This window comes from Sorex fumeus, unplaced genomic scaffold, assembly GCF_029834395.1.
Source record: "Sorex fumeus unplaced genomic scaffold, SorFum_2.1 ptg000072l, whole genome shotgun sequence".
In the NCBI taxonomy this organism is placed as follows: Eukaryota; Metazoa; Chordata; class Mammalia; order Eulipotyphla; family Soricidae; genus Sorex; species Sorex fumeus.
Window position 1 is genome coordinate 10380138 of NW_026606129.1, and position 27029 is coordinate 10407166.

Genomic DNA, 27029 nt, shown 5'->3' on the forward strand with positions numbered 1-27029 from the left:
GGTGTGCCAGCCGAGCCCGGGCCGGCGCTGCCCAGCCCCCGCGGGGCGGGGCGGGGCGGCTATTTCGGGCCCCGGAGCGCGGACGGGCCCCGCGCCACTTGCCGCGGGCAGCACCATGAGCACCGCCGCCTTCCACATCTCCGGCCTCCTGGAGAAGATGAGCTCCAGCGACAAAGACTTCAGGTGCGCCGCCCCGCCCCGGGGTCCCCGGCGGGCCCCGCCTCCGCCCCCCTGCGCGCCTCCTCCCCGCCCCCCTGGGAGCCCCCTCCCCGCCCACCTCCACCTGTCCCGGGCGCCGAAGCCACGCCCCTTCCAGGCGCGACCCGCCCCCCCCCCCCCCCCCCGCTCCCGAGGCCTCACGGTGGGGGGCGCTGGGGTGAGGGCGTGGGGGGCAGCTGCCCCTGGTCCCTTGCCAGGTGCGTGCGACGGTTGCGGTGGGGTGTCTAGATTAGCGGGGTTCTCCCGCTTGGCATCCCCAAACTCTTCCCCTGGACTCCCTCGCAGGCCCCCTGGGCACTCCCGCCAGGGCTGACTCTGGCTCTGTGCTCGGGGATCACCCCTGGTGGCGCTCAGGGGGCTGTATGGGGTACCGGGGATTGAACCTGGGTTCATCTGCGTGAGAGGCATGCTCTCTGACCCCACCTCCTGAATAGACCTGTTTAGTTTGGGTTTTTTTTTGGGGGGGGGAGGGGTTCACAGTCAGCAATGCTCAGGACTTACTCCAAGGGCAAGGTGAGTCTGGAACCGGTTCTTGGGGGTCCAATCAGGATGACCCACACAGGCAGTGCCCTTGGCCAGGCAGTCTGCACTCAGGGATCATTCCTGGTGGTCCTGGGGGACCATATGGGGTGCCGGGGATTGAACCTGGATAGACTGCAAGGCAAGTGGTCTGAAAAGAAGGAAGGAAATTTCTGCTCCAACACCCTGTATTCATGGGGAAACTGAGGCCCAGGGAGGAAAAGGATTGGCCTCCAGTTCAGGCCCCTCTGAGCAGACAGGGGAGCCGAGAGACCAGCATACATTCACTTAGCCCCATTCTCTGAGATCCCCCCACCTTTGTGAGTGGGAGAATGGGGTACAGAGACCCCGAGGCTAGGTGAGTCTGGAGCTGGTCCTGGGGCGTCCAGCCAGGGTGGACTACACAGGCTGCCTTCCTCCTGCTGCACCCCCACTGTCCTGAGCACCAGGCCTCAGCACCAGGCATCCCCGAATGGGGGTCAGCTGTGGGGGGCTGGACCCCTGGGGTATACAGTGACAACCTCAGAGGCAACTGGGGTGTGTTTTCTGTTTGCTTCAACAAACCCAATTTCCAGGGCACACAGTGATGTTGTTCCCGAAGAGGGGGTGGCAGTTCTCACCCATTTGGGACCCTAATGTTGGCAGCCCCCCTCAGAGCTCCCCCTTAGAAAAGTGGGGTGACAGCAGGTTCTGAGGGCGGGCGAGAGGCAGAGTGGCAGCTGCTGCCACGTGAGGCAACAACATGCAGATTTGGTTGGTTGTTCGGTTGGTTTTGGTTTGGGGGCCACACTGGGCATCCCTCAGGGCTTACTCCTGACTGCGCTTGGGAATCACTCCTGGTGGTGCCCGGGGGGGACCATCTGGGGTGCTGGGGATCAAACCCAGGTGGGCTGTGTGCAGGGCAAACACCCTCCCCGCTGTCCTATCGCTCCGGCCCGACATTGTCCAGTTTCGCCTGTCACATGCACCCTGCACCCCGAGTTTACTAGCCAGTTGCCCGCCTTCCACTCCACGGCCTCTCCCTCTGGCTTGCTGTTATTCAGATGTCACCTGGGCCCCCCTCCCCAGCGGAAGTGATTCCACTTTAGTCTTGGGGGACCCTAGAGGATCGGGTCTGTAAGCCTCCTTTTCCCACCCAGAATCCAGCCGGTACCCACACGGGTATGTTCTCATGCCCAGACCCAGCTCCCGGCTGGGTCTCCAGTGCCCTCTCGGCTGGGCCTCTCCTGCGAGAGGTTACGCTCGCCTTCCCGGGCATGGAGAGGTGGGTGACTTGTTCAAGGTCACACAGACTAGTACCCGCCACACACACTGGTCCCGGTCCCGGGAAGGTGCAAGCAGAGCCAGCCCCGCCAGTGGCCCTGAGGGCCCGGAAGTCACCTCCCCACCCACCCAGGCCAGTGGCTATTTTTAAAGTCCCAAGACCAGGAGAGCTGAGTCCGGCTGCCCAGCTGTCCAGGCGCCCCAGTGCCCAGGGCCTCAGCTGAGGTGCCTCTAGGGTTTCTCTGGAAAGAAGCAGAAGCTGTTGTCTTCTGGCTCCTGAAAGCAGACGTTCCCGAAGCAAGCAGAAGACTTAATTTTTATTATCATTATCATCGTCATTATTATTATTATTATTATTATTTTTCGGGTCACACTAGTGCTCAGGGCTTACTCCTGGTTCTGTGCTCCCACTCCTGGCTGGGCTCGGGGGACCCTATGGGGTGCTGGGGATCGAACCTGGGTCAGCTGTGTGCAAAAGGCAAATGCCCTTCCTGCTGTACGATGGCTCCGCCGCCCTCAATGCTCAGACTCTTATCTACTCAATCATATCCCTCACTGCCACCCAAACCTGGCGCGACCCACTTGCTCTCTCTGAGCCGACTGTGTGAGGGAACGGGGCTCGGGGCTGCTGAGACTGCCTCAGAAGGGTTCGCTTCTGTAGGGGGCGTGTGGTGCTCAGCCCTGCTGGGTTTTGCTCCCCCTCCCTCCCTCCCTTCCTGCCCGTGCTGTGTTCCCCCTGCCCTGCCAGGCTCCTCTGAGTCCAATTAAACAGTCAAGCTTGGGGTGCGATGTGAGAGGGCTGTAATAGTGGGGTGTGCACTGAGGGCATCCCCCAGCCCAGGGAACCAGGTGTGCTGAGAAAACCATGTGGGTGAGGAGAAGGCCGAGTCAGCTGAGCTCTTGGTGGATGAACAGGAGTTTAACGGGAGTTTTTGGGTTTTTTTTTTTTCTTTTTGGGGGTCACACCCAGTGATGCACAGGGTTACTCCTGGATCTGCACTCAGGAATTACTCCTGGCAGTGCTCGGGGGACCATATGGGATGCTGGGACTCGAACCCGGGTTGGCCGCGTGCAAGGCAAACGCCCTACCCACTGTGCTATCGCTCCAGTCCCTTTAACGGGAGTTTTACAGGTAAAAAAGAAAGACGGAAGGACCCTCTAGGGCAAAGCAAAGCAACACCGCCCCTGGGACACCAGCCAGAGCTGGGTCTCCAGAAATGTCAACAGAAACATGCCTGGAGGTCCCCTGCCTGCTTGTGAGTCCCCCTCCCTGGACCACCCAGGAATGCATGTGCCCACCCCAAGCCGACTCTTGGCCGACTCAGATCCAAACCTTACCTGTTTTTTTTGTTTGTTTTGTTTTCGCTTTGGGGGCCACACCTGGCGGTGCTCAGGGACGATGCACGGAAGCACAGGGAGTGAGTGGAACAGGGGTGGACCCAGGCCAAGCGTGCACCCCAGCCCCAGGAGCCACCCTAGCCCACCCCAGCCCACCATGCATGTGGGCTGCAGGCCCAAGGCGAGCTGTGCCAGGCCCGCCGCCACCCTCGGCTAATCCCTGCTGTTAAAAATAAACAGCTCTGACTTCTGCAAGTGCCCGCCTGGTACCAGGGTGCCAAGGGGTGCCATGACAGGGTGTGGCAGGTCAGAACATGCAGAGGCTGGCATCCGAGCCGTGCCTGGTTTTGCCAGGGGAGGCCTGGGGGCAGGGCTGTAGGCTGATGTGCTCACACAGGGCAGATGAGCAAGTTGTCTCCACGGATTCGTTTAAACTTAATAATTCGTTTGAATATCTGCTTCTAAAAATCAGCCTAGGGGCCGAAGTGATAACACTGCCTTGCATGAGGTTGACTCAGTTTCGATCCCGAGCACCCTATTGTTCTGTGAGTACCACCAAGAGTGATCCCTGAGTACAGAACCAGGAGCATCCCCTGAGCACTGCTGGGTGTGACCAAAAAACAAAAAAATCAAAATGAAATCAAAATCAACCCAGATGGGGGCCAGAGCGATAGTATAGAAGGTAAGGCATTTGTCTTGCGCGCGGCCAACCTGGGTTTGATCCCCAGCATCCTACATGGTCCCCTGAGCACTGCCAGGACTAATTTCTATATGCAGAGCCAGAAGTAACTCCTGAGTATCACTGGGTGTGACCCAAAAAGCCAAAAAAAAAAAAAAAAAGGTAAAAAGAATAAGAAAAAGAAAGAGAAAGAAAATTAATCCAGAAGTCACTTCTTTCTCCCTGCAACCCAATTTTCCAAACGTCAATAAGTCATTGGCAGGCTGAGACATAGCACAAAACAGGGGTTCAGCGTTTGCGCGGCTGATTCCAGTTCGATCCCTGGCACCCCTTTGGTTACCTGAGCACTTCCGGGAGCAACTCCCAAGCACCATCAAATGTGTCCCCCAAACAAACAAAAGTCCATTCAGATTTTGAAAACTGCTTGCAGGAGGGCCCAGACTGGTTTACAGTGCAGCTCTGAACTGGGAACCGGGACACTGCTCCCGGGCCTCTCCCCACTGCAATCCAGCTTCCGGCCCTCCTGCTGGCACAGGGCCTGGGTGGGAGGGCTGGACTCCGATGCCCACCTCGGGTCAGGGAGCCATGATCAGGGACTTGTCACTCTGGACAGCAGAGTCCAGCCTGGCCCGAGGACAGAGCTTCTCAGCTTCTCAGGTGCAACCCCAGCCAGGAACTTAGAAACGCAGATTCAGGAGCCAGAGAGGTCATACGGCAGGGAGGGTACTTGCCTTGTACACGGTCCAACTGGGTTTGTCATGTCATCCCCATATGGTCTCTGAGCCCACTAGGAGTGATTTCTGAGCAGAAAGCCAGGAGTAACCCCTGAGCACTGCTGGGTGTGACCCAAAAAACAAAATTTTAAAAAATGTGAATTCAGGGTCTAGAGCAATTAGACAGTGGGTAGGGCATTGCCTTGCACACGGCCGACCCGGGTTCAATTCCCAGCATCCATATGGTCCCCTGTCATCCCAAAGTGTCCTGCCTGCTGTACTATCTCTCCTGCCCCATGAATTCACATTTTTTTCCTATTTTTTTTCCCTTTGGGTCGCACCTGGTGATGCTCAGGGATTACTCCTGGCTCTGCACTCAGGAATTACCCCTGGCAGTGCTCAGGGGATCCTATGGGATGCTGGGAATCAAACCCAGGTTGGCCTTGTGCAAGGCAAACGCCCTCCCCACTGTGCTATTGCTCCAGCCTGAGGCTGAGACTCTTATCTCAGTTTTTCCAGAGCTCAGAGATGGTCAGTGTCATGACCAGGGTCACCGTGGCCTAGCTGGGAGTGCCTGGAACCACGTTCTCTGCAACTCTGTGCATTTGTGGCCCCTGAGGGTCAGAAGCAGTGAGGGGGAATCTCTGTAGCAACCTCTGTCGTGAGGGCTACTCTGAGAGCCCCCCCCAGAAGCCACTCGTGTCCTCCTGTGCCCCTCATCCAGGTTCATGGCCACCAGCGATCTGATGTCGGAGCTGCAGAAGGACTCCATCCAGCTGGACGAGGACAGTGAGCGCAAGGTGGTGACCATGCTGCTGCGGCTTCTGGAGGACAAGAGCGGGGAGGTGCAGAACCTGGCCGTCAAGTGGTGCGCGCTGGAGCGGGGCGTGGGGCGCAGCGGGGGGGCCCCCTGGCGGGCTCCGCCTTACTTTGTTGTTGGCTTCTTGGGTCACAGCAATGCTCAGGGCTGACTCCTGGTGGTGCTCTGGGCGAGGATAGGGGATGCCAGGGATCGAACCTGGGTCGCCCATGTGTGAGGCAAACGCTCTCCCGCTGTGCTATTGCTCCAGCCCCTTCGCAGGCTCTATCTTTAAGGGAAGGATTGTGAGCAGATCTGGGAGGGCCCAGGGGACACAGACAGTGTCCCAGCACGGAGACCCTGAGAACAGGATTCCAGGCTGAGGCCACACCTGGCAGTGCTCAGAAATGACTCCTGGCTCTGCGTTCAGGGATCACTCCTGGTGGTCTCCGGAGGGATATAGAAAACTGGGGGGTTGAACACAGGTCGACCACGGGCAAGGCCGGCACCCTCCCCGCTGTCTCTGCAGTCCTCCATCAGTCATTTTTAAACTCCCACATACAGTCAAATCATGGGGACGCTTGGCTCAAAGGCAGGTTCTGGCTCCAGACCCAGGGGAGGACCTGGGAGTCTGCGCGTTTGACAAGTTCCAGATGATGCTGGCGCTGCTGACCCTGAGCTCCGAGAAGCAAGACCCCTCAAGAGTCGCCATGGGTGGTGCCTGGACCCCCAGAATCAGCATCTCCTGGGCTCCGGCTGGAAAGATGCATCCTTGGGCCCTCACCTTGGCCTGAGTCTGAACATCAGGCCGGAGCCTGCGAGTCTTATTCTTACGAGTCCTCCGTGCCTTTTGATACGTGCCTAGGGCTGGGTGCTCCTGCCCAGTGTCCAGTTTCCGGCAGAGGCTGCTGGCTCTGGGGGTCTCACTCTGTTTTGAGATGCCAAACCCGGGGGAGCAGCAGGGTCGGGAGGGGTGAGGAATAATGTTGGCAGAGGAGATGGCCACTCTCCATCTCAGAGTCCCCCCCCCCCCGATTGATGGGGTGGGGGAGGGGATGCCTTTTCCTGAGCCCCTGAGTCCCCAGGAGCCTGAGGGCATTGCAGGGACCGCCTCATTCCCCCTCCCTCCCTGTCTGACCCTCAGCCTGGGCCCTCTGGTGGGCAAAGTGAAGGAGTACCAGGTGGAGACCATCGTGGACGCCCTCTGTACCAACATGCGCTCCGACAAGGAGCAGCTCCGGGACATTGCTGGCATCGGCCTCAAGACGGTCCTCTCGGAGCTCCCACCGGCTGCCACAGGTACCCCAGGGACGAAGCACCTCCTGGCTCACTCTGAGTTTCCCGCACGGAGGTGTCTGAGAGCCTCTCAGGTCGCCTGGGCAGTGGCAGAGAATGCGGACCCTGAGCTACTTAAGCACCAGGGTTCGGGTGCAGGGGAGTTTCTAGCTGCGAGGATCCAGCCTTCAGGGCAGCACACACACACACACACACACACACACACACACGTATGCAGCCTTTTATTTAGCAGAACAATTAGGGCAGGGGTGGAGTCTTCTGTGGCCCACAGAGAACACTGACGGATGCAAATGCTTGATTCTCCCCCACTGAGGTGACAGGCTTACCCCGAGATTGGCCTCGTCGTGTTCTCGGCCCCTCAACCTGCCTCCCTGGACGCCGGCTCGGGCCTTTGACCCCCAGAGCCCTGGTTTCCGTGGCGCAGCAGGTCTGGGGGGCTGTGGGCTCAGGACCACAGAGAGAGCCAAGACCCATGAGCGTGGTGGCCCGGCCTGGCCTCACGGTGCCCCTCGTGCCCTGCGCAGGCTCGGGCCTGGCCGCCACTGTGTGCCGGAAGATCACGGGTCAGCTCACCAGTGCCATCGCCCAGCAGGAGGACGTGGCCGCGCAGCTGGAGGCCCTGGACATCCTCTCTGACATGCTGAGCAGGTGCGGGGGCCGGTACGGGATAGGGGTACAAAGTGCTCAGGGCTCCTGCACGACCCCAGAAGCCCCCTGAAGGACTTGTGTGTCTCAGAGATCCCAGCTCTGAGAGGGGCTGTGCTCAAGGCCATGACGTTATAGGATTGAGCTTGAGCTGGCTCTCATATCGCTCAGAGCCGGAAGCCACCTGCATTCACCCTCTCCCTCCCTCAACCCCTTCCTTTTCGCCTTCCATTTTTTTTTTCTTTGGAAGGAACCCCTGGCAATGCTCAGGAGTTACTCCTGGCTCTACACTCAGGAATTCTCCTGAGGGTGCTCAGGGGACCATATGGGATGCTGGGGATTGAACCCAGTCGGTTGCATGCAAGGCAAGCACCCTCCCCACTGTACTATCTCTCCAGACCTTCTCCTTCCTTCCTCCTGGGCTAATACAGCCAAGCTTTTTTTTTTTTTTTGGTCACACCCAGCAATGCTCAGGGGTTACTCCTGGCTCATGCACTCAGGAATCACTCCTGGCGGTGCTCGGGGGACCATATGGGATGCTGGGAATTGAACCTGTATCGGCAATCTTGGCTGCATGCAAGGCAAACGCCCTACCCGCTGTGCTGTCGCTCCAGCCCCGCAGCCAAGCTTTTTAAGTTGCTGCAGTTTAAAGTCACTGGGTCTCCTGTGGTTCGGGCACCTTTTCTGGGGCTAGAGGCCCGTTAGGGGCCAGGCTAGTGCTGGAAAAATGGAGTTGGCTGTGTTTGTGCACTCTGAGGAGGCGCCCACAGACACATCAAGCCTCATGAAGTAAGATCCGCAGGGCCCAAAGGAGCTCAGAGGAGGAGCCCTGGTCCAGCCAACAGGTAGAGAACCTTCTAGAGAGGGTCGTGCTGGAGCTGAGCCTCCAGCAATGGCCTGGGGATGTGTGTACAGCACGGGCCTCACATGTGTAAGGCCCTGGGCACGATCTCGATGGACAGGACGTGGCCAGGCAGACCTACAGGGGAAACTGGACAGGGACCTGGCATAGCCCTGGCTCAGAGAGCAGAGGATGGAGATGAGGTCTGGAGCAGTGGTGGGGTGTGGGTGGAATGCGGAGAAAGGTGAGACCCAGGAGCTAGGGAGGAGGCAGAGGGTGGGCACGGGGGGTGGGCGATGTTAGTGAGGACCCCACAACAGGAGGTTTGCAGGGGGCGAGAAGTGCCCATCATGTTTGTGTGTTTTCACTCTGCAGCATCAGGGAGAGCTGGACAATGTGCATGGTGCAGGGGGCGTGGTCGTGTCCCTGCTGCAGCCCAGGGATGTTTAGGCAGGATACAAGAGGAACAAGAGTAGAATGGCACCCAGGGGTCCCTGATACCACCCTTTGGCAGAGGCAACTTAGGGAGCATGAACTGGGGTGCAGGAGGGAGACCCAGGATTCAGTTTGGGGGTGCTGGTTGGGCAGGAGTTTCTAGCACTGGCAGGGCCAGGGAGCCAGTGAACAAATGCCTGAAGCCCTGGAGGGGTCTAGGCCGGACAGGGCGACAGGGAGTGTGAGGATGCTGAGTTCATGTGCAGTGAGAGGAGAGGAAGTCTAAGGAGGCCAGAAGGTGCTTTGTGGGTAGAGCTCATGCCTGTGAGTGTGGGTCTTGGGTACTGCAAACAGTGTTGCGATCCCCAACACTGTTCAAAAATAAATAAGGGGTGGCATGGTAGGAAGCTTGCTACAAAACGGGTGGGGAGCACAGTTAGAACAGAGAAGGGACCACTATGACAATGACAGTGGAAAACGATCCCTCTGGACAAGGACCCAGTGAAAAGGAGGTAAAGTGCTATGCATCCGACCTTTCAGTAACAGGATTGCAAACCACAGTGCTTAAAAGGGAAATGAGAGAGAGGGAGGTGGGGGGCTAGGATGTGGCCGCCTGAGTTCCAGACCCAGCATGGGAAGAAACAACAAAACAACCTCCCTCCCGGGCGCTGGCGTTGCTGAGACCCTGAGAAGCGATCGGTCCGCGCCCTGGCAGCGAGCCGCCGCATTCCACGAGGGCCTGGCGCCTTCGGGTTGACAGTTTCCCGGAGGAGGCCAGGAGGGGCACGGGAGCGGGAAGCGCCCGTCCAGGCTGGCACGCCCCGACACCCACCCTGGGTCCGCAGGCTGGGCGCCCCGTTGGGCGCCTTCCACGCCAGCCTCCTGCACTGCCTGCTGCCGCAGCTGAGCAGCCCGCGCCTGGCCGTGCGCAAGCGCGCCGTGGGGGCGCTCGGCCACCTGTCGGCCGCCTGCAGCACTGACCTCTTCGTGGAGCTCGCCGATCACCTGCTGGACAGGCTGCCCGGCCCGCAAGCGCCCGCCAGCCCCGCAACCATCCGCACCCTGATCCAGTGCCTGGGCGGGGTCGGCCGCCAGGCGGGTCACCGCCTCGGTAAGGGGCGTGGCCCTGGTGGGCGTGGTCTTGGTGGGCGGGGATTGGGGCGTGGCTCTAAAGGTTGCGTTACCCGGGGCGTGGGCGTGGTGGGCGTGGCCTGACAGCATGCGTAGACCAGAGCGAAGACTGAGTGGGAGTGGCCTTGTGGGCGGGCTCTTGGTGGGCGTGTCATGGGCCGGACGTGGAGGGTGGGCGGGGTTTGAGAGGCTGTCGCAGACCATCTTCTCCAAGGTCCTCTGTGCCTTATCTACCTACCTCAGCCTTGAGAGTAATTATAAACCTGCCACCAAACTGAAATAAGATTTGGGCTATTCCCCTTTAACGAATACACCTAAATAATAGCAGCCAGGTTTAATAAAAGCACAGTTTGTATTCGGAAATAGTGCATGTGCCACCCCTGTTTTGGCAGTGTCTAGGGGCTGTTGGTTGGGTGGGGAAGCATGGGATGCCGGAAATTGAACTCAAGCCTTACTGCATGCAAAACATATATTCCAGCTGGAGGAACCCTCTATTTTTTTTAAGTCTGGGTTTGGGGGCTATACTCTGCAGTGTTCTGGGGTGATTCCAAGCAGTGCTCTCTCCCTGGTCCCTCTCTTCCATTGTTTGATGGATATAATTCGGGGGCAGAGAGATGCTCAGTGGACTGGGTACATGCTTTGCATGCAGGAGCACTGGGTTTGATCTCCAGGACTGCAGAGCCCACCTCAGCACCCGAAATATTGATCCCCCAACAAAGAGCCAACATAGATCCTGAGCACTGACGGGTATGGCCCCAACCTCCCCCTCACAAAAGTAAAGATGTGATTCCGTAATTTTGAATTTGCATATTCCCTTAGTAGGTAGTACTACCACCCCAATAAAGAACATTTCTGGGGCTGGGGTGATAGCATAGCGGGTAGAGCATTTGCCTTGCACACAGCCAACCCAGGTTCAATTCCCAGCATTCCATATTTCTGAGCACCGCCAGGAGTGATTCCTGAGTGCAGAGCCAGGAGTAACCCCTGAGCATCGCCAGGTGTGACCCGAAAAGGAAAAATAAACATTTCCATCACCCCAGAAGTTTTCTAATACCTTTGATCCATCCCTCCCTATGTTTTACCCAAACACTCCCTGATCTACATTCTACCAGCACAGGCGAGTAGTATAGAAATGGAATCTTGCAACCCGGCTTGAGTGTATTTTCTGTGCTGTGTATTTTCTGGAGTTCTGTGCTAGAACACACAGTGTGGACAGTGTTGGCCATTCTGCCTGCGCCTCACTGCAGGGAGCCTTGCAAACACACATGGGAATCCCACCCCTGCTGTATACTCTCCCCTTGTCTGCCCCAGACAGCAGGCAGCCTGATCTTCTCAGGATTGTGGTGCCGGGAAGAGGCCTGCCCAGAGCAGACAGAACTGAGGGTGGCTTGGGCAGAAAGTGGGGGAAGTGGGCTGGAGCGACAATACACTTGCCTTGCATGTGGCCAACCTGGGGTTGATCCCCAGCACCCTATAGGGTCTCCTGAGCCCCATTAGGAACAGTCCCAAACACAGAGCCAGGAGTAAACCCTGAGCACGCCAGGTATGGCCCAAAAACCAAATTAAAAAGGACAAGAAAAGAAAGTGGAGAAGTTATTGGCTGGGGAGGGGCTAGAGCAGGGTCCTCTGGCCATGAAGGGGCCTTTCCACCTGGCAACTCCCACCTCAGACTCCCCCCTCCTTCCCCACCCAGTGCAGGAAATGAGACAAGGGAGAGGAGAGAAACGGTTTCACCCCTGCAGGTTACTCACCATGTGTGTCCAGGCCAGAGCTTGGACAGCACTCTATCTGCATCCTGACTTTAATCGTCACCAAACTGTCACCTGATCAGTAAGACTACCCCTGTGGTTAGGATGAGCAGACCAAGATCAGAAACCAGCAGATGTGTCCACGGTGGCCCAGCTCACAGGAACAGAGGCAGGAGCTTACTAAGGGGGCAGGGGCAGAGATGTGGGGCAGACGGGTTGCGAGCCGGGTGCTGGCTGGCTCAGTGACACACTAGCCCTGTAGGGACCCACCTGGACCGCCTGGTGCCGCTGGTGTTGGAGTTCTGCCACCTGGATGACGATGAGCTCCGGGAATCCTGCCTTCAGGCCCTTGAGGCCTTCTTGAGGAAGTAGGTGCTGGAGTGGGGTGGGAGGGTACCAGAAGATAGGGGACCCAGGGTTCCTCTTGGAAACGGGGGATAGGGATGGGGAGGCAGGCTTCAAAGCAGGACGATGGCAGGACTCACCCCTGCCCCCCGCTTGTGCACAGATGCCCCAAAGAGATGGGCTCCCACGTTCCCAGCGTGACCAGCCTCTGCCTGCAGTACCTGAAGCATGACCCCAACTACAACTACGATAGCGACGGGGACGAGGAGCAGATGGAGACGGAGGAGAGTGAACTCAGCGAGCAAGGTGTGTGGCCAGCCGCCAGCGGGGCAAGAGGTTGTGTGTGGGCTGAATTGTGGGACCTTCTCTGGTGCCCCCATTTTGACGCTGCCCCTTCCCTGGGCTCCGCTCCTGCCCTCTGTGGGGCCAGATGGCAGCAACTAACCATAGTAATCCCGTCCTGTTTCGGCATCCTAAGATTGTGTGTTCCTGCCAGTGACCTTCAGTCAGTCTTTATTACTCACCCCCATATTTCCAGCAGGGAAACTGGGCCGGAGCAATAGTTGCGTGCTTGCCTTATACATGACTGACCAGGGTTCGATCCCCGGTGTTTCATTTGATCTCCTGTGCTCTGCCAGAAATGACCCTCGAGTGTAGAGCCAGGAGTAAGCCCTGACTATGGTTGGGTGTGGCCCCAAAACCCAACAAGGAAAGAGAAACCTGAGACTTAGAAGTTTTGGGTCCCTGGATAACTTAAGCAGAAAGTGGGGTGGAGGGACCTGCCCTGCAGTCTGGCTGACTCCTCTGCCGCCTCTCTGCCGCCCCCACTGGGCCTGTGGCAGAACAGCACCCAGGAGACAGCGAGGAGGACGCCAGCTGGGAAACACCAGGATAGAGGAACTCGGGCTCCTTCCTCTGTGCCTGGGGTCCTGCTTGTCACTCTGGGTGCACTGGAGGCAGGGCACTGGGCAGCGAGGGTCTCAGGAACATGAGTAGGCTGAGTGTTTCCGTGCCAGCGGCAGGCACCCTGACTGTCACGCTGAGCTCCCAGAGGGTGGAAGTACCCAGCCCCTGAGCCCAGGGGTGGCCCTGGTTTCAACTGACCCCCTCTGAGCCTCAGCTCTGCCTTGCCCTGAGGTTGCGGTGGTTTTGCAGAATCTCAGCTGTGCTGTTTTGGAGCTGCGTGCCCTTCGAGAAGTCGTCTCCCTCTCTGAGCCTTACTGGGCTTACGACGCTGCTCCCCTGAGCTGTGGGGAGACTCAGTGAACCTGGGGTTGGGGTGCTTGGGGAGTGGAAGCCCCACCTACACCGGCTCTTCCTTATCAGGAGTCCTGCCTGGGAGCTGAAATGCTGGAATGGGGGGAAGGGAAGAGGGGGTGCATCTGTGCTCCCTCCTGGAACCCCAGTGAGTGAAAAGTCCTGAAGCCAGAGGGGGGGGGTCTGAGGCCAAATAGGTTCCCTGAGCCCTCCCAGAACCCTGGGGAGCCACTCTTGTTTTTGTTTTGTTTCCTTTTTTTTTTCTTTTTCCTTTTCGTCACACCCGGCGATGCACAGGGGTTCCTCCTGGCTCATGCATTCAGGAATTACTCCTGACTGTGCTTGGGGGACCATATGGGATGCTGGGAATCGAACCCGGTTTGGCAGCTTGCAAGGCAAACGCCCTACCCGCTGTGCTATCGCCCCAGCCCCCCATGGGGACCCACTCTTTGGGGATTAGGGGTCTAGACACAGAGGCGGACCCGGCCAGTTTCCGGTCCGAGACCCCACGCTGCAATTGGAGAAGCGACCCTTGGGTGCAGGCCTCGACAAGGCGTGCACGAGGTGGTCCAGGCGCGCACTAGGTGTTCCTTGAGCGGTGCATGGCCCGGGAGAGGAGCCCCGGGGGTGGGGTGGGGGGACCCGCGCGGGCAGGGAGGGGAGGGGGCTGCCCCGGCCGAGCCCCCGGACGCCTGTTCGGCCGCAGAGAGCGACGACGAGTACAGCGACGACGAGGACATGAGCTGGAAGGTGCGGCGGGCGGCGGCCAAGTGCCTGGCGGCGCTGGTGGCCGCGCGGCCCGACCTGCTGGCCGACTTCCACGGCTCGCTGGCGCCCGCGCTCATCCGCCGCTTCTCGGAGCGCGAGGACAACGTCCGGGCCGACGTGCTGGGCGCCTACATCGCGCTGCTGCGCCAGTCGCGGCCCCGCAAGGGCTGGCTGGAGCCCGGCGAGGACGAGCCCGCGCGCGCCGGAGGCCACGTCCACCTGCTGCGAGGACAGGTGACCCCCCTCCCACCGTGCACATGCCCCGCCGCCCCCAGCCCGGGGCCCTGCACCCTCGCCCGGCCCCGCCCCGGCCACAGCGGGTTCCAGGCCGCGGGGTGGGGGGTCGGGTTTATTCTAAGACGAGTGGGGATAGCAGCGCGGGGCGGGGGCGTGGGGTGGGCCAGGGGCACAGGGTTGCCGCAGATCTGAGACTGAGCTTAGGGACCCACAGGAGGGCAGGGTCCAGGGTGCGGGAGAGGACCAGTCAGAGCGCAGAGGTAGCTTTGGGGTCTTAATTGATGAGGGACGCGGGATGAGGACCAGGGCTGGGTCACGCAGGGATTTTTTGGGGGGAAGGGGGGGAGACGCGGGCAGAAGTGGGACCTGCAGTTCTCAGGATGGCCGAGAGGGGGCGGCCTAGCGTTTTTTTTCCTGCCGGGTTATGGACCGCGACGCACCAGCAGGTAGCACCAGGCCCACAGTGTGATGCAGGAGATGGAGTTTGTTTGCTCCGGAAGGGGGCAAGCCGAGAAGAGAGTTCTGGAAGTGAGAACCAGAATGCCAGGGGAACGCAGAGCCATCAGTGTCCTGGCTCTGAACCTCTGTGCTGAGGGCACAGCAACGTGCCCCCTGGAGCTCCCTCCTGGGTATGGATCTGCACTGAGACACCCCCCACCTGTGCCCAGGTGCCCCTCGTGATGAAAGCCCTGCGGCGGCAACTCAAGGACCGGAGCGTCCGAGCCCGCCAGGGCTGCTTCAGCCTCCTGTCCGAGCTGGCCAGCGTCCTCCCCGGCAGCCTGGCTGAGCACATGCCGGCGCTGGTAGCAGGTAGGAGGCCCTGAACCAGCCTCTAGAACCTGCACCCCAGCCCAGCGGAAGCCTGTTTTCACCAGTATGTGGACCCCCCCACTTCCCATAATTCCCAGGCACACCCCTGACTTCCTGGTTCCAGGTGGGCTGAGCTGGGCTCGCCCTGTACGTCCAGGCTCTGTGGCCTTGTAACCACTGTCCCCCACCTGCAGGCATCGTCTTCTCGCTTGGGGACCGCTCCAGCTCCTCCACCATCCGCATCGACGCCCTGGCCTTTCTGCAGGGGTTGCTGGCCACGGAGCCAGCCGAGGCCTTCCACCCGCACCTGCCCAGGCTGCTGTCCCCGCTGATGGCCTGCGTGGCGGACCCCTTCTACAAGATCGCGGCAGAGGCCCTGCTGGTGCTGCAGGAGCTGGTGCGCCGCCTGTGGCCGCTGGCCACACCGCGGAAGCTGGACCCGGAGCCGTACATCGGAGAGATGTCCGCGGCCACCCTGGCACGGCTCCGCGCCACCGACCTGGACCAAGAGGTGAAGGAGCGGGCCATCTCCTGCATGGGCCACCTCATCGCCCACCTGGGGGATCGGCTCGGGCCTGACCTGAAGCCGTCGCTGTTACTCCTGCTGGAGCGTCTGCGAAACGAGATCACACGGCTGCCCGCCGTGAAGGCGCTTGCGCTAGTGGCTGCGTCCCCACTGCGGGTTGACCTGCAGCCCATCCTGGCCGAGGCGCTGCCCATCCTGGCCTCGTTCCTACGCAAGAACCAGCGGGCGCTGCGGCTGGCCACGCTGGCTGCCCTGGACGCGCTGGTTCGGAGCCAGGGACTCAGCCTCCCGCTGCCCGCTGTCCAGGCGGTGCTGGCTGAGTTGCCCGCCCTGGTCCATGAAAGTGACATGCATGTGGCCCAGCTGGCGGTGGACTTCCTCACCACGGTGACCCAGGCCCAGCCGGCCTCTTTGGCCAAAGTCAGCCACCTGGTGCTCTCGGAGCTGCTGCGGCTCCTGCAATCGCCCCTGCTCCCGGCCGGAGCACTGGCGGCTGCTGAGGGCTTCCTGCAAGCTCTGGTGGGGAGCCGGCCAGCGTGCGTGGCCTATGCGGAGCTCATGCGTCTGCTCACTGCGCCCGTCCACGAGCCGGCTGCGGAGGGAGGGCCGGGCCCGCACAAACAGGTCTTCCACTCGCTGGCCCGCTGTGTGGCAGCAGTCACAGCCGCGTGTCCGCAGGAGGCCGCCGCCACCGCCAGGCGCCTGGTCTGTGACGCCAGGTCTCCTGACTCCAGCACAGCCGTCAAAGTGCTGGCGTTCCTCTCGCTGGCCGAAGTGGGCCAAGTGGCCGGGTCCGGTCCCCAGCAGGAGCTCAAGGAGGTGCTTCTGGAAGCCTTGGGGTCCCCCAGTGAGGACGTGAGGGCGGCCGCCTCCTATGCGCTGGGCCGCGTGGGTGCCAGGAATCTGCCCGACTTCCTGCCCTTCCTGCTGGGGCAGATCGAGGCGGAGCCCCGGCGACTGTACCTGCTGCTGCAGGCGCTGCGGGAGGCGCTGGGGGCCGCCCCACCCGACCGCCTGAAGCCCTTCGCCGAGGACGTCTGGGCCCTGCTCCTGCAGCGCTGCGAGGCTGCGGAGGAGGGCGCGCGGGGCGTGGTGGCCGAGTGCCTGGGGAAGCTGGTGCTCAGCGACCCTCCGTTCCTGCTGCCCCGACTCCAGAAGCAACTGGCTGCAGGTAGGGGGCCCCTGAATGGGCAGAGGCAGCCGTGATCCGAGCTAGGTGGCCATTGGCAGGCACAGGGAGGGCTGAGTCCCAGGTTAGGAAAATAAAGGCAGAAACGATTTCCTCTGCCTCCTGTGGGGCTGTCTGAGCCGCTGCAGGATTCGAGTCTTGCAACAAGTCAGCTTTCCCCACGCCACCTTCATAATGCCAGGATGGCCAGGAACCGGATGGTCCAGCCAGAGGTTAAGAGAAGCGTTTCCGGGCTGGAGAGATACTACAGGGGTCGACGTGCTGGCCTTGAACACTGCCAACCCTGCCTTAACCCCCAGCACCACTAGGAGGGACCTCTGAGCAGAGAACCAGGAGTAAACCCTGAGCACTGCAGGGTGTGGCCCAAAAATCAGAGAGAGAGAGAGAGAGAGAGAGAGAGAGAGAGAGAGAGCACTCTCCAGGGAAAACACTACAGAGAACACATACTCTTGGGGTATGGCTCAGCCAGCATTTAGGTTAGGAGAAAAGAGAAAGGGGAAAACTATGACTCCAAAGTAGAAACTCTTTTTCGGTCTCTCCTTATACTTAATTGTAAACCTTCTGCATCACTAAGTCATAGTCTGGGTGATGGAAATGATCTTAACTTCCTGCTAGGTGCTGAGGGTGGCGTGAGATAGGAGCCTTTTATTTTTCCAGTTTTATTGCAATAGAATTAACATTTAACAGTGCATTTGTTAAAATCGGGCTTAAGGATCTGATACACGTCCATGCTGCCATTACCACATCCAGTCTGACGGACACCCATCACCTCTCACCTTTACCGTGTTTTCAAAGGACTTTTAGATCTACTAAAAGTAAAGTTGTCTGGGGACCACACCTGGCCATTGCTAGATCACACTTCTTGTGGTGGGAGTGAGGAGGTTTGGGCCACAGTCACCAGTGCTTCGGGGATACTCAGTGCAGTAATACCCAAAATATTGCCCAGACTCATTTCAAGAAGCGTTTTCCTTGTGCTAGGAGTGGTATGGCTCAAGGACTTAGCTGCGAGTTTTTACTCCAGCTTGAGACGTTCTTGTGAGCGGTGCACAGCAGGGTCCAGTTCCATCCTGCTGTCATCAAGCTCTAGTTTCCCAGCACCCTTGATGGACTAGATTTTCTTCTTCACTGAGTATTCTTGGCGCCTTTGTTTGTTGTTATCCTTCGGGGGGGAACCTCATATGAAAGCCTTAGGGCCACCGGGTGCGGGAGACCCAGGCCTCAAACACACAAGACACTTGTCTTACCCCTCGGGCCATGTCCGCCTGCCTCCCGGAGCTCCTTTGTCACCTATGATTTGACCATATTCGCGAATTTCTGAGCTCTTGCTCCATTGATCTACATGTTGTTTTTATGCCAGTACCATACTGATTTGGATGACTAGAGGTTTTTAATATAGATCTTTTTGAGGAGTGGGGGGGCCCACCCAACTGAACTCAGGGCCCAGGCTTGAGACTGCTCAGGGAGCACTGCTGGTGCACCTCCAGGGTCACTCCATCTGTGGTGCCAGGGATCAAACCTGAATCAGCCACGTCGAGGCGAGAGCCCCGCCTACTGTGCTGTCTTTCTGGCCCTTGGAATCTATCTTGAAACCAAGCTGTGTCGCCTTTAGCTTTGTTCCTGTTTCCGAAGGATTGTTGACTTTTTTTTTTTTAATTTTTATTAGTGAAACACCATGAGGTACAGTTGTAGACTTACACATTTTTGTGCTTGGGTTTCAGTTATACAATGATCGAGTACCCATCCCTCCACCAGTGCCCATTTCCCACCACCACGGGTCCCAGTATCCCTCCCACCCCCCATCCCCCCCTCTGTGGCAGGGCATTCCCTTTTGTTCTCTCTCTCCTTTTGGGTGCTGTGGTCTGCAAGAGAGGCATTGAGTGGCAATCATGTTCGGTCTATAGTCTACTTTTAGCATGCATCTCCCATCTTTGAAGGATCCTCCCAACACCCTTTACTTAGTGCTCCCTTCTCTATCTGAGCTGCCTTTTGCTGCATGTGCGGCTGGCCTCCAAGCCATGGAGTGAACCTCCTGGTACTTATCTCGGCTATTCTTGGGTGTTAGTCTCCTATTTTGTTACTTCATGTTCCCCAGATGAATAGGATTGCTGACTTCTAAGGGTCTTCTGTGGTTCCATAGAGATTTTAGGGCTTTACCTCCTGCTTCTGGGAAGCAAACGTGACTAGTTTAGAGAGATCTGAGAACTTGGTTTCCCCAGAACGGGGGATACATTTCCCTCTTTCTTCAGCTTCTTTCCCAGGAAGCAAGACTGAGCACTATGAAGGGAGCTCTCTGTTGCTAAGTTCGGGCAATGCTCTGCATTTCATGGGCCTGCCTCGCCCTTGCCCTACCTGCGGGTTGGACTGGGCAGGGCGCAGAATTGGCCACAGGACTCTAGATCTGCTGGGAAGCGCTGGGATGTGCATTTCATCTTTCTGGGTCTCTCTTCCAGCCATCATTTTTATTAATCCTGTGTGTAATAAATTATTGCTTTCCATTATTAGTTAGTAGATGGGGATCTGGAGTGTCGCAGGGTGCAGTTTTGTCTCTCACAGAGCCAGAGGAAGCCATGGTTCCTCAGGGACTTGGAGGTGTCCTTGCCTGGCCCCAGGCTCCCCTGCCGCCCTCCTGTCCCGCAGGCCACCCGCACACCCGGAGCACTGTCATCACCGCGGTCAAATTCCTCATCTCAGACCAGCCCCAGCCCATCGACCCCCTCCTCAAGAGTCTCATTGGTGAGCCCCCCTCACCCCGGCTGGCCACCCAGCAGCCCCCGATGTAGGCAGCAGGGCTGAGCACGCCAGCATGGCCCTCCCTTTCTCCCATCATCTGCAGTGGGGGGAGGGGGTTCCCTAGCAACCCCACCCCATCTCGTGCTCCCAGTGTAACAGGAAGCCAGCACTGGCACGGGGTACAAATTCTGCACCCAGGGGCCGGAGCGATAGCACAGCGGGTAGGGCGTTTGCCTTCCACGCGACTGACCCTGGTTCGATTCCCAGCATTCCATATGGTCCCCCGAGCACCGCCAGGGGTAATTCCTGAGTGCAGAACCAGGAGTAACCCCTGAGCATCGCCAAGTGTGACCCCCAAAAGCAAAAGCAAACAAATAAAAACAAATTCTGCACCCAAACTGTCCCCCCCAGGGCACTGCTCAGGCAGTCCTTGGGGTGGTCTCTGCCCTGGGGTGAAAACTCTGGTTCTGGTTCACTCGGAGACCATGACAGGCCCCTTCACCCGAAAGACTCTTTTTTTGACTAGTGTTGTGGTCCCTGCAGGTGCCCCCTCCCCCCCATCACCCATTTGTCTACTGCCTTGGGCCTCCGCAGTGTCTCTGCCAGGGGCGGTTGCTGAGTTCTGCCCCCTTCCAGAGGATTCTTTCCTTGAAGAAAGGAAAGTAGGGTCGGGGAGACGGCTCAGTGGGAAGCACTTGGCACGGGTTTTGATCCCGGCAGAGGCAAAGGGGAAAAACGCTCCCTTCTTCCCCACACAGTCATGCATTCGCCCCTCTCATTAAGGAACTTATGGATTCCTTCCTATTTGATTCATTGGGTTCTGATGATAATTATTTTGGGTTATTTTTTTTGTTTGGTTTGGGGCCACACGCAGAGATACTCAGGGCTTACTCCTGGCTCTGTGCTCAGGAATCACTCCCGATCGAGCCTGGGATGGCCACGTGCAAGGCAAGTGCCCTACACGTACTAAGGCTCCAGCCCCAGATTTGGATTATTTTAATTTTTTATGATCTCCCAGTGCTCAGGAGTCCCAGGGCCCTCCCTTAGCCATTCTTGACCAGCCTGATCAATGGTCAGTGAGGGCCTGAGGACGTGCTGCTGCAGCCCTTTGGTGGCGGGGATCACCTGGAGACCCCATCCGTGATGGGGGCCCCAGGCCTCCAGCCCTTCGACCTACCTGCCCAGCGCAGAGAGAGCTTTCTCTAGAATTCACTTAGGTCAGATGTTCCTCAAATGGGTGATTACAGCACTCCTTTGAAATACAGTAAGGGTTGGCTTGTTTTCTTTTTGATTTGTTTTACTGACTGGCAGTGCCAGGGATCGAACCCCGGCCCTCACCTATGCAAAACAATTGCTTTATCACTGAACTACAACCTTGACCAGTTTAGGGTTTTCTTTTCTTTTTGCTTTTTGGGTCACACCCGGCGATGCTCAGGGATAACTCCTGGCTCATGCACTCAGGAATTACTCCTGGCAGTGCTCGGAGGACCATATGCTGGGAATCGACCCGGGGTCGGCTGGGTGCAAGGCAAACGCCCTACCCGCTGTGCTATTGCTCCAGCCCCAGTTTAGGGTTTTCTTGGTGGGGGGGTACTCCACTTAAGATTACATTTATTTGGGACTGAAGCAGTAGTATAGTGGGTAGGGCATTTGCCTCACATACAGCTGACCTGGGTTTGATCCCCAGAATCCCACATGGTCCTGAGCCCCCAGGAGGGGGGACTCATAACAAAAAATTTCATCTATTTATTGTGTACTTATTTTATTATTTATTTATTTTTGGCTTTTTGGGTCACACCCAGCTCAGGAGTTATTCCTGGCTCTGCGCTCAGGAATCACGCCTGGGCGAACCATATGGGATGCCGGGATGGGACTGGGTCAGCTCCATGCTGTACTATTGCTGGGGCCCCTCATTCCTTACTTACTATACTAACAGTGATCCAAAGTCTAACACCTTCAGAACGCAGGCAGCTGCTCCCATTACTTTCTCTGGCCCTCCCAAGACCTCACGGGTAGCAGGTGCCTGCTGACAGCATCCATTCATGACCTATTAGCCCTGGGACCAGCCTTCCAGTAGGCAGGTGGTTGTTTGGGTGCTGGTGTCACCCACATTTCACAGATGAGGACACTGAGGCTGCCCAAAGGCCCATAGTCAGGGAGCGGCACGCCGGGACTGGAAGCCAGGAGGGCCCCTTGAACCTGTGAGGTTTGGTGCATCCCGCGCCCAGACACAGGCTTGCACCTGGCCAGCTGTGTGACCTCAAGGTTGGGTGTAGGCCCACTGCGGCCCCTCAAACCTCCCTCCGCTGCAGGTGAATTCATGGAGAGCCTGCAGGACCCGGACCTGAACGTGCGCCGAGCGGCTCTGGCTGTCCTCAACTCGGCCGTGCACAACAAGCCCGCGCTCATCCAGGACCTGCTGGACCGCATCCTGCCGCACCTCTACCAGGAAACCAAGATCCGCAGGGACCTCATCCGAGAGGTGTGCCCGGTGCGGGTGGGGGGGTACAGCCGGGACGAAAGGCACACTCCTGCCCTCCGTCCAACCAGGGCCAGGGGCAGCCTGAACCTCTCTGAATCCGAGTAGGTTTTTTTATTTTTCTTAATGCACTGTCCTCCTATTGTTCACTGATTTGCTCGAGCAGGCCCAGTAATGTCTCCATTTTGAGACTTGTTGTTACTGTGTTTGGCATATCAGATACGTCACGGGGAGCTTGCCAGGCTTTGCCGTGTGGGCGAGATACTCTCAGTCACTCAATAGCACAGCGGTAGGGCATTTGCCTTGCATGTAGCCAGCCCGGCTGAGCCGGGTTCAATTCTTCTGTCCCTCTCGGAGAGCCCGGCAAGCTACCGAGTTTCAAAGTAGAGTGTGGGAAATCTCTGCATCCACATGCATGGCCAGGCGAGCTGACCCGGCTCAGATGTGCTCCAGGCGCGCTGGGCAGTGGCGGGAAGCAGACGTGGGTCTCTGGCAGGGCCGCCCTGGCCCAGAGACATGTGCTTTGCTGAGTTTGGAACTTTTGTATTTGTTTTTGGGCCACACCTGGCGAAGCTCCGGACTTACTCCTGGCTCAGCACTAAGGTGTCACTCCTGGCTGGTCCTCGGGGGACCCTGTGGAATGCTGGGGATTGAACCCAGATCAGCCACATGCAAGGCGAATACCCTCCCCGCTGTCCTATCGTGCTGGTCCTGAGTTTGGAACTTCTTTCCAGGCTGCTGAAAAGTTCCACGTCAGGGCTAGATAGTAAAGGGGGTTCATCAGCCAAGTCCTTGTACAGTGTAATAAACAGACCTGAAGTACCTGGATTAGGAAACTCCTGAGCACTGCCCAGTGCTCCCAGCAAGCCCCCCTTACTGCTGAGCCCCAGCATACCCATCAGACTCAGCACCACTGGGTGTGAGGCCCTCCAAAAAAGAGAGGGGCCCTTTGAGTTGGCCATTGAGAGGTGAGAGGAAGCTTACTTTTGTGGGGATTCGTTTTTTTTGTTGTTGTTGTGTGTTTGTTTTGGAGTCACACCCAGCAGTTTTCCTGGATCAGAACAGGGGGACCTGGGTCTGGAGCAATAACACGGCAGGTAGGGCCTTTGCCTTGCACGCGGCCAACCTGAGTTCGATCCTCTGCATCCCATATGGTCCCTGAGCACTGCCAGGAGTAATTCCAGAGTACAGAGCCAGGAGTAACGCCTGAGCCTCGGTGGGTGTGACCCAAAAAGCAAATAAAACTGGGAGACCAAATGATATCAGGGATCAGCAGGAGGTGCTCAGAGGACCATACTGGGTGCTGGGAATGGAACCAGGTCGGCTGTGTGCAAACAGGCACCCCACTTCCTGCACAGTTGCTCTGGCCCTGAGACTGGGTTTTTAGTTCTGATTTAGTCACTTAGTAGCTGCGTGTCCTTGGGCAGGCGACTGGCTCTCCAGGCCTCCCTCCCCTCAGCTGTTCATGGGGTCCGTAATAAGGTGTCCCCTAGGGCTGCAGGATGTCATTGTTACTGCATACCCCAGTCAGCGGCGGCGGCAAGGCCACTGTGGGCTGAGCGGAAGTGCCAAGACTTGGATGTAGGGACACGCTCTGGGGACAAGACTCAGCTTCCGGATGAGAGATGGGGGTGCAGGAGCAGGAGGGAGGGGCGCCTTCCGACACTCAGGTCTCCCCCAGGTGGAGATGGGCCCCTTCAAGCACACGGTGGACGACGGGCTGGATGTGCGGAAGGCGGCCTTTGAATGCATGTACTCGCTGCTGGAGGGCTGCCTGGGCCAGCTGGACATGTGCGAGTTCCTGAACCACGTGGAGGACGGCCTGAAGGACCACTACGACATCCGGGTAGGATGAGCTGCACGTGGCCTGACCGCGCGTGGGGGTGTTGGGGCTGCCTCTGTGGAGGCGAGCTGGCAGAGCCCAGGAAAGAAATGCAGATACGCGCCGTCACACTGCAGTGTTGTGCTCATGGGCACTGCACACGAGTTTGAGGTTCCAGAGATTTCTTCACAGCATTCACCCCAACTTCTGGGGGAGGCTGTGGCGAGCGGGGCTGGTCTAAGAGCTGCTCTCGTGCCAAGCTCCCTGCTGCTGGGGCCTCACCTTAGCTGGGTTGCGGGGGGCATGTGTGGGGGTGCAAGCCACACGATTCCTCCCGGCAACATGGGGGAATTTGACCACTTCTGTGAGGTTGTCCCGCTCTGGCAAATGGAGCCCGGCCTGCCGCATTTAACTGAATGTTTTTTTTTTTTTAATTTTTGTTGATTTTAACCAGGTGCCAATGTTTAAAAATAGGGAGATTTTTCATAAAAATCGGGGTTTCTTTTGCAAACAGCCCGCCCACCTTGCCAGTGGGCTGGAGGCGAGCAGCTGCCATGGGGCGTGTGGGCCCATCTGGCCCGTCCCTGCTGCCTTGCCCGCCCCCGGACACGCAGGAGCAAGGAGCTGGATTTGATGCCCGTGAAGACACTGGGCTGCATACAGGAAAGACGGGGACAGGAGTTGGTAGGGCTGGAGTGCCAGGTCTGGGCAGGTACCTCTGCCCCTCCCCCGGATCACCGCCTCTTGGTTCCCTCCCTGGCAGATGCTGACCTTCATCATGCTCGCGCGACTGGCAACCCTGTGTCCTGTGCCCGTCCTGCAGCGGGTGGACCGGCTCATCGAACCACTCAGGGCCACCTGCACTGCCAAGGTAAGGAAGGCTCTTGCCCAGTCCTCAAAGGGGCATGGAAGGCCGATGCCCTCCCTCTTGTCAGGGGTCCAAAGGCTGCAGAGCTGGGAGTCAGCCTGGCTGCCCACCCACTAACCATCACCTCCAGGGAGCCAAGCCCCATGGGGGCAGCTGAGACCAGCTCTGCCCTGGGTGGGTGCAGATGGACACTCGGCCCGTGCAGCTGGCAGGACTCGGGCCCGTGGCCTCCTGGAATATTTGCCACCAATTCTGGGACACCTGACACCTGAGGGAGCCAGTAACTAGAATAAGACTATTTGGGTGTCTTTTTTTTTTTTGCTTTTTGAGTCATAGCTGGTGGTGCTCAGGGGTTACTCCTGGCTCTGCACTCAGGAATCACTCCTGGCGGTGCTCGGGAGACCGTATGGGATGCCAGGGATCGAATCCAGGTTGTTGCGTGCAAGGCAAAAGCCCTACCTGCTGTGCTGTCGCTCCACCCCCCAGACTAGTTGGGCTTTTGGAAGGTGAAGAATTAACCAAACAGAGGCAGAATTTTCTCGATTGAATTTAACGAGAAGAGGGAGAAGGCTCTTGCCTCGCTTGTAGTAAATGGAAACTCAACTGACTTTATCCCAGCACCAGCAGGCATGGCCTCAAGAGAAAACAAGTGTTAGTTTTGGTTCTGGGCCATTCCCAGCAGTGCTCAGGGGTCATTCCGAGGTGCTTGGAGGACCCTGAGGAGTGCTGGAGATTGAACCTTAGCTGGCAGAGTGCTTGGCAAACACCCTACCTGCTGTACTATCTCTAGCCCCAGAGATACTAGAACCATTTTTGGTCGGGAGAGATTTGCACTTGGTGGTGCTGGGTACTGCTCCCAGCTCTGTGCTCAGGGACCACACTGCCCACGCCTTATTCCTGACTCTGCAAATGCCCTCCCCACTATACTATATCTCTGGCCCAGAACAATGGTCTTGTTTTGTGGCCACACTCAGTGCTGGGATGTAGCCTGGGGGTCCTGCATGAGAAGCTTCAGCCCAGAGCGTCTCCCTGGCCCCAAATCTTTTAAAGTAGCAAAGCCTTTTCGAGAAAACAAACTATTTTTGTGAAAATTTTATTTAGGGCCTTGTGGAGAGGAGAGGGGTCCATTTCCCATCCACAATCATAAAACCAGTTGTATTTACGGACTACGACCTTGAGTATTTACTGAGTAACATTGTAATACTGCAACACTGTCATCCTGTTGTTCATGCATTTGCCAGTAAGGTCTCCATTCATCCCAGCCCTGAGATTCTAGCAGCCTCTCCTTACTCGTCCTTCCCGACGCTGCCGTATTGGAGGCTCTTTCAGGGACAGGGGAATGAGACTCGTTATTGTTACTATTTTTGGCATCGAATACGCCACGGGTAGCTTGCCAGGTTCTGATTTACTGAGTACTGCCTATTATTTGCAGCTATCACCTTTCTTATGGCCAGTCCTCAGTTCCTGAAGCGTCCTGGCCCCCAGCCCTGCTCAGGGCACTTAAAGGTGACTCATCAGGACTGACTGAGGTCTATGTCAAGTTCTTGGCTCTGTGGCTGCCTGCAGGGATGGGAAACTGTTGGTGACACCCCTCAGCTAAATCCTCGTTACCCACTGGCCCCGGTGGCCTCACACAGGGCAAACACTGGAGTCTCCAGCACCGTTGGATGGGCTGTAAAGGACCCAGAGCCAATTCTGGGGAGGGGGCTGTCTGCAGGGAGGGTACGCAGGGGGGTCTCTGCAGGGCAAGTTCTGGGCTCCACCCAGGCGGGCTCCTGTTCCTCCCTCAGGTAAAGGCGGGCTCTGTGCGGCAGGAGTTTGAGAAGCAGGACGAGCTGAAGCGTTCAGCGATGCGGGCCGTGGCCGCCCTGCTCACCATCCCCGAAGTGGGGAAAAGCCCCACCATGGCCGACTTTTCCTCCCAAATCCGCGCCAACCCCGAACTGGCCGCACTCTTCGAGAGCATCCAGAAGGATTCTGCCTCAGCACCCAACACAGACGCCATGGAGCTCAGCTAGCTCTCCCCTCGCCTGGGTGAACCCCAACATGAGCCAGGGGCCCCCAAGCCTGAGGCCCACTGGCCCTTACAAGTGGCTTCTTCTAGGACCCCAGTCCCAAGCTCCTTGGAGGCTGCCAGCAGTTGGGTCCTGTAACTCAGGCCAATTAAAGTAAGAGGTGGTTTTCTAGACCTTTCTAGAAGCTGGATGCTACTTCACACTACTGGTCAGTCTCTGCCTGCAAAGCCAACTGGCACTTCGGCTGGGCAACTGGACACCCCAGAGGCCTGAACTCACATTTCAGAATCCAAAACGCTATTCTGATGAGTCAAGTGCACAGCTTTGAAGGGGAGGCAAGCGGGCAGGGAATTGGAC

The 27029-nt window shown here is 58.1% G+C and overlaps 1 protein-coding gene across 1 annotated transcript; it reads left to right on the top strand.

The window, feature by feature from the left end:
* Window positions 1-95: 95 nt before the first annotated feature.
* On the top strand, window positions 96-26845 carry CAND2 (cullin associated and neddylation dissociated 2 (putative)). Its single transcript, XM_056129491.1, has 15 exons — window positions 96-183; window positions 5456-5599; window positions 6675-6829; window positions 7351-7474; window positions 9593-9858; window positions 11889-11994; window positions 12135-12277; window positions 13935-14230; window positions 14902-15043; window positions 15238-16740; window positions 19396-19491; window positions 21801-21970; window positions 23649-23813; window positions 24553-24660; window positions 26448-26845. Exons 1-15 carry the CDS (start codon window positions 116-118, stop codon window positions 26673-26675), a joined length of 3714 nt encoding a protein of 1237 aa, XP_055985466.1. The 5' UTR covers window positions 96-115; the 3' UTR covers window positions 26676-26845.
* The last annotated feature ends 184 nt before the right edge of the window (window positions 26846-27029 follow it).

Coding starts and splice junctions, on each gene's coding strand:
- CAND2 (XM_056129491.1), top strand. CDS start 116: ATGAGCACCGCCGCCTTCCACATCTCCGGCCTCCTGGAGAAGATGAGC. Junction 21,971..23,648: donor GCAGGGACCTCATCCGAGAG/GTGTGCCCGGTG, acceptor GGTCTCCCCCAG/GTGGAGATGGGCCCCTTCAA. Junction 24,661..26,447: donor GGGCCACCTGCACTGCCAAG/GTAAGGAAGGCT, acceptor TTCCTCCCTCAG/GTAAAGGCGGGCTCTGTGCG.